This window comes from Euprymna scolopes, chromosome 25 (genome assembly GCF_053919585.1).
Source record: "Euprymna scolopes isolate OS-2025 chromosome 25, ASM5391958v1, whole genome shotgun sequence".
Lineage (NCBI taxonomy): Eukaryota > Metazoa > Mollusca > Cephalopoda > Sepiida > Sepiolidae > Euprymna > Euprymna scolopes.
The window spans coordinates 85,227,264-85,233,281 of NC_136506.1; the positions used below are offsets into that span (position 1 = coordinate 85,227,264).

Below are 6,018 nucleotides of genomic sequence, written 5' to 3' on the forward strand. Positions count from 1 at the left end.
AGTCTTCTATATTAACCAGTTTCCTCCTGCTGTCTTTCCTTTTTACGTAGAGTTGGTCAACATCATCCTTCGGATGTAGTACCTTGTGCATGGTCATGAGTTTCCTAGTCTTCTGATCGAGTTCTCAGTTCTTTAGTCCCCCCTATGTATCTTACTAGTGATACTGCCCATGTATTTATGCCTTTTATTAGGTTTTTGCTACATAATTTGGTTTCGAGAAGTTTTTTTGTTCTCCTGGGGTATTCCTTTCCAATTCGCTCTTTCATTTCTGTTGCTTTGGTGGTGTCTGCTTCCAGTACTCCCAGGTATTTGCAGGCGTCTTGTTCCCCTAGGGCCCTCATCTCTGTTTGATTGGGTAGTTCCATGCCTTTTGTCGTCTCCAATTTTCCCTTTCTTATAATTGGTAGTGCGCACTTTTCCATACCTAACTCCATTTGGATATCCTGGCTGAAGATCCTGGTGGTATTTATTAATGTCTCCAGTTCATTTTTAGTCCTTGCGAAGAGTTTCAGATCGTCCATGTACATCAAGTGGTTCATTTTTTCTCTGTGTTAGAGAACTTGTGTCTGGCTTGGCACTTTCTCAGTATATTATTCAGGGGCATCATGTCTATGATGAACAGTAATGATGATAGTGAATCTCCTTGAAAGATGCTTCATTGTATGTTAATTTTTGTTATGTGTTGTCCATCAGCTGTCAGCTCCATGTTTTCATTGCATTTTCTATTACGTTGATGATCCTGCTTGGTATTTTATACATTTTTAAGCATTCTATTATCCATGCTTGAGGGATCCTGTCATACGCCTTTTTGTAGTCGATCCATGCCATGGCTAAGTTCTTTCTTCTTCTTTTTACCTCCTTTGGGATCTTTTGGTCAACATATATAGCAAATCATGTGTTCCTTTTTTTCCTTTCTGTCATCCTTTCTGTTCCGTGAGGAGAAGTCCTCGATTATTCTGCGAGTAGTAGATTTGTTTCCTCAGTTGTGCTGTCAGTATTTTCCAAATAGTGGTAAGCACGTGATGGGCCTATAGTTGCTGGGAGCAGTTCCTTTTTCTATGTCCTTCTGTGTCAATGTAGTTCTGCCTTTTGTCATCCAATCTGGCACGTTTGTTTCCTGTATACATCTTTTCATGTTTTGAGCTAGTCTTTTGTGTAGTGCTGTGAGTTTTTTTGAACCAACATGCATGTATCCCGTTGTGTCCTGGTGCTCTCCAGTTCGCCATTTTTCCTATCATTTTCTTTCAGGGTTTCTTTGCTGATTTCATTCACTGTCCCTTCTTCGATTTGTTGTAACTCTTCTTTTGTCTTTCTGTTGTGAACCTGTCGTTCTTCCTTATCTTATCCCAGGAGAGTTTTGTTTCTGTCGGGTTTGGGAGTTTCGTTTCTGTTTTTCCTCCGTTCACATTTTTGGTAGAATTGGCTTTCATTGTTTTCAAATGTCCTGTCTTGCATGCATTGTTCAGATTTATATCTATATCGTCTTAATCTTCCTTCTTTATATTTTTTGTAATAAAAATAAATCGTTTTGCTTCGTTTTGGATAATTATTGCACCCGCTTTGTATTGGATTGAGTTTACATTTGGATTTGCCAGATGAGGCTGTCTGAAGATATTGGTTTCCTGAGACGAAATGCACCTAACATTGATGCTTTTTGTTTTTCTACTTCCTTTTGCAAAACTCAATCATGTTCTGCAAAACCAAAACCACAGCCCACCTTTCCCCCTTTTCCTTCCTATTTCTCCTTTTTCATTCTATTACCCCCCACCCACTTCCTGACTGGTTTCTTAACTTAAAATGTACCAAACATTAATACTGTAACTCTTTTCCCTCTCCTATTGCAAAACTCATTCATGTTCTGCAGAGCAGGGAATAAAAACGATAAAATCCACTATAAAAACAACCAAACCAAACACTACAAACTAGCAATTGAAGATACAAAAAGCTTGAAGAATAAAAAACCTTCTACAAAATAACTGGATGCGACATGAATACTATTTCCAAAATAACTGGATTTAGCATTCCAGTCGATGCCTCCGTTTAGTCTCAAAAGACAAAGGATACCCCCTGTGGGGCAGCTGCACATGTAATTGTGAGGCAAGGGTTGCGCAATCTCCAACCACATCTCTCTTTAATCGGCACTGCTTGAGTCCAGTGGCAAGGAGAAGTCCAGGATGATGGAAAACAATGCCGAGATAAACGGAGACTACATACAGCAACTGGAAGTTCCAAATGGTCACTCATCTGATACTGCAATTTTTCACCTACTAACACGATTAAAGTTTTTTTTTTTTTAAATAATTCAGTAATATACAGGTAATTTCGACTGCATAATTTGGAAGCTAACATTGTAATTTATTAGAACTGACAATAAAAAAGTCAGTAGAAACCAACTAAATTGAAAAGAGAATCTAAGGGGACATAATAATATGGACACAGATTCTCATTTAAAATTTCAAAAAGAACAAATTTGCATTAAATTTGATCTGACACCAATTAAACAAGATTCCCAGAATTTCAATTTTCTCTTATATCAACCAATGCCTCCATTCAGTCTCGAAAGACAATGGATACCCCCTGTAGGGGCAGCTGCATGAGTAATTGCGTAGCAAGGCTTGCATAATCCCCAACCACATCTCTCCTGAATCGGCACTGCTTGAGTCCAGTGACAAGGAGAAGTCTAGGACGACTGGAAACAATGCCGAGATAAACGGAGAGGGATTTAGCTTTAAATAACCCCAAAAAAGATTGATATGCCATAAAACAAACAAACCAAACTCTACAAATAAATATTTAAAAACATAAAGAATATGAAGCATAAAAACTGTTTTCAAAATAACTGGATTTGGCATCAAATAACCTAAAAAGGGTTGATATGTTGTAAAACAAAACTGTTGTATATTAGTTTATATTGGAGGAGATGATATATTAAAATGTGTCATGTGTTATCTAGTGGATGTAAGATATTGTTCTTTTAACAAACGGATGATAAACATATAAATCCTATGTATGTTGTTTAGCTAGGAGGACATGATATTGACGTGTAAATCATGTTGTATGAGACTTATCACATGGGATATTTTTACAGTTCATATGTAAGAAGAATAATATATGCTTCATCCAATTGAGACATCTGTTCTTATTGTTGAAACCATTAAAACAACTCTTTATATTTTTATAATATAAATTTATTACAGTTGTCTCAAATGGTTTTCACACGATCTACAGTTTGTCTACATTTTCTATTCTTACAGCTCGCTCCCAGCTGTCTGTCCACCCCTGTCTAGACGTCTGTCCGCTTTGGTGGTCAATCCTCAACTCTCTGAATTTCTCCAAAACTAACTACATCACGTGTTCTCTTACGTCACCTAATTACGTGTCTCAGACCAACCTAATGCCCACAGCTAGTTATTTGTTTATTCAAAACCTATAATAATGTTTACATATATTTTCTATTTTCGCATTCCTTTTGCGATTTACACGTCAATCATTTCTTCCGCAATTTAATTGTTTATTTTTTTAATCATAATAACTGATCCAGCGACCATCTGTTGCTCAAATCAATTAATAAGAATACAATAACAATAATGTTTTGACCATTGACTCCGCTTGCCACAGTTAACAGATACTATGCTATGATCACAGCCTAAAGGGTCATAACATTACAAAACAACTAACCAACCAACATTTGCTTTTGTCTAGTAAACTTTCCTTATCTACTGCCTGATTGGTATTTATATATATATATATATATATATATATATAAGTTAGAAAAGCATTTCATCCAAGGCATAAAAATTGTTAAACAAAATGTTTTACTATAGGCTTTAAAAATAAAGGTACAAGATTCAATTTGAAATTTATTTATCTTCAAAGTGTACTTTTACGCCACAACTCATTTTTGCAACCCCCTTTTTGTATTATTACAGGTCTGAATATTCTCTCTGTTTCAGTACGTAATTCTCCTCACACCACACTCTTTTTTGCAAATCCCTCTTTGTCATACATGTCTGAATAATGAGAAAATCTGAATTTTTTTAACAAAAACTTTAAAATAACTTTTTTAGATTAAATATTTTTAAACTTCTTTCAGAATAGAAAATCTTAACAATTTAATAAGGAACATATTTCATATAGGTTTCATTAAAAATATTCAGTAGATAACGAGAAAAATAGAGATGAAAATTTCAAAAGGAGTGTATAACTGGTTACGCTCAATAGTAGTCATCGCTAGCGAAAGACTTTGTTATTGTTATTCTATTATTATTTAAAACATTTTGTGTCCTGCACTTTCGTGCGAGGACTAATATATATATAAATTTTGAAAGCCAAAGGCAATGCGGAAAGGACCGCAATCTCAAGAGTAAAGAAAAGAAAAACAAACTTTTCTTTACTCTTGTGATTCCAGTCCTTTCCGTATTGCTTTTGGTTTTAAAAACTTCCATATATTCTTTTACCAGCAATGCTTCAAGAAAATTACCATTTACTTTTATATTTTTTTTTTTCAGTAAGTGGATGTCCAAATACTTGTGGCCAGTCCATGATGATATGTATCAGTTTCCTGCTATATTCAATCGGACATTTCTTACATTAATCTCGAACAGACACCTGTCTCTGCCGCAAAAAAAAAAAATCCATTTAATACTTAATATCTACTTGCTGCTAACGACGTAACAACAGCGAAACATTTCCGAGACTTTGCTATTACATTTCATGTTTTATCCTCACAAACGCATATGACTAAAATATTTTAATGCAAAGCGCTTCCATTGTATCCAAAAAAAATATGCCTTGAAAAAACTTTTTTTTATTAATTTTTCTATCAATATCTTATAAACGGACAATAATTTTTATACTACACGTGTAGGTTTAGCAATTTAATTATGCTAGCAGCTGAAAGGAACGAATTTAGCATGACACTATACTTGAAGTCACTCTTCACAAACAAAATATTTTTGAATTGTCAAGGTTTCAGAATAATTAAAAAATACAATTCATATTTACTTTGTACAATATATATATATATCACAATTTATGAAAATATGTTGTATTTAAGCTACACAAAATCTTACGCATTTCATCCCTGTAGGGAATCGTCAGGCTAAACTATAGATAAATATGATCAGTTATGTTTCTAAAATTTTGAGATGAGGATTGATAGTTCATTATCATTTTGATTCTTTGGGCTATTGTTCTCATCTTGAGTGTTATTTTCACAACGTTTTGGCCGATGTAACCTCCGATCTTCTTCAAGCGGATTTTGTCAAACTTGTGGAATCTGCACTGAATTTCAAACGGAACCCTTTATTTAATCCACGAGGGGGGGGGGGAGCATGCTCTTGTTCCATCAGCCATAACTGGGTAAAAATCTTAAGTAATTTGCAATTGTATTTTAAGTGTCGCTTGCACTGAGGATTGAAACTTCAACCTTCAGAAGAGTGTAACTTACAATTGAATTTTTATTAAGTACTTTATCCACTATACTATGGGTCCTTGCAGACCCCATGGATTAAATAAAGGATTCTGTTTGATGTTCTATGCAGAGTCCTCGAGTTTGGCAGAAAGATTCCAGAGTTCAACAAGATACACCTGAAGAAGGTTGGAGGTTACGTCGACCAAAATACTGTGAAAATAACGCTGAAAAAAGCCATTTAAGTAGAAGGCTTTACGACATCTAGTTTAGGGGTGGGATTTTGCTGCTTGTCAGGTTTGTCGAGAGCATTGTCGTCGCAGAGGTACTAGTGCTTTGAGTAGTTTGAATAATCTAAAAAATACAAAAAATTATCAGTAGAAACCAAAGATATACAGAGGAAGAAAAAGCACAAAGAAAATTAGATGTGTAATCAATTTGGAAACATCCCCCTCCCCGGTCCCCTATAAAGTGACTCTGGTGCACATATAGAATATAATCTCTGCATAGCAATTAAAGTTTTATCGTTTTTCTAAGATAAATTGAATTGAATCCTGAAGCTATGTAATGAATTTTCAAACATTTTGTAGAAGTAGAAAAAAAATAAA

At 34.8% G+C, this 6,018-nt stretch overlaps 1 protein-coding gene across 1 annotated transcript in view; it reads left to right on the forward strand.

Annotated features, from left to right (window-relative positions):
- The window catches only part of LOC145247473 (A disintegrin and metalloproteinase with thrombospondin motifs 1-like), a 126,002-nt gene extending 121,217 nt beyond the window's left edge, over positions 1 to 4,785 (forward strand). Inside the window, exon 27 of the mRNA XM_080109271.1 lies at positions 4,509 to 4,785. Coding sequence (XP_079965397.1) covers positions 4,509 to 4,594 — 86 coding nt within the window. The 3' untranslated portion in view covers positions 4,595 to 4,785. The remainder of the gene's footprint in view (positions 1 to 4,508) is intronic.
- Positions 4,786 to 6,018: the final 1,233 nt, after the last annotated feature.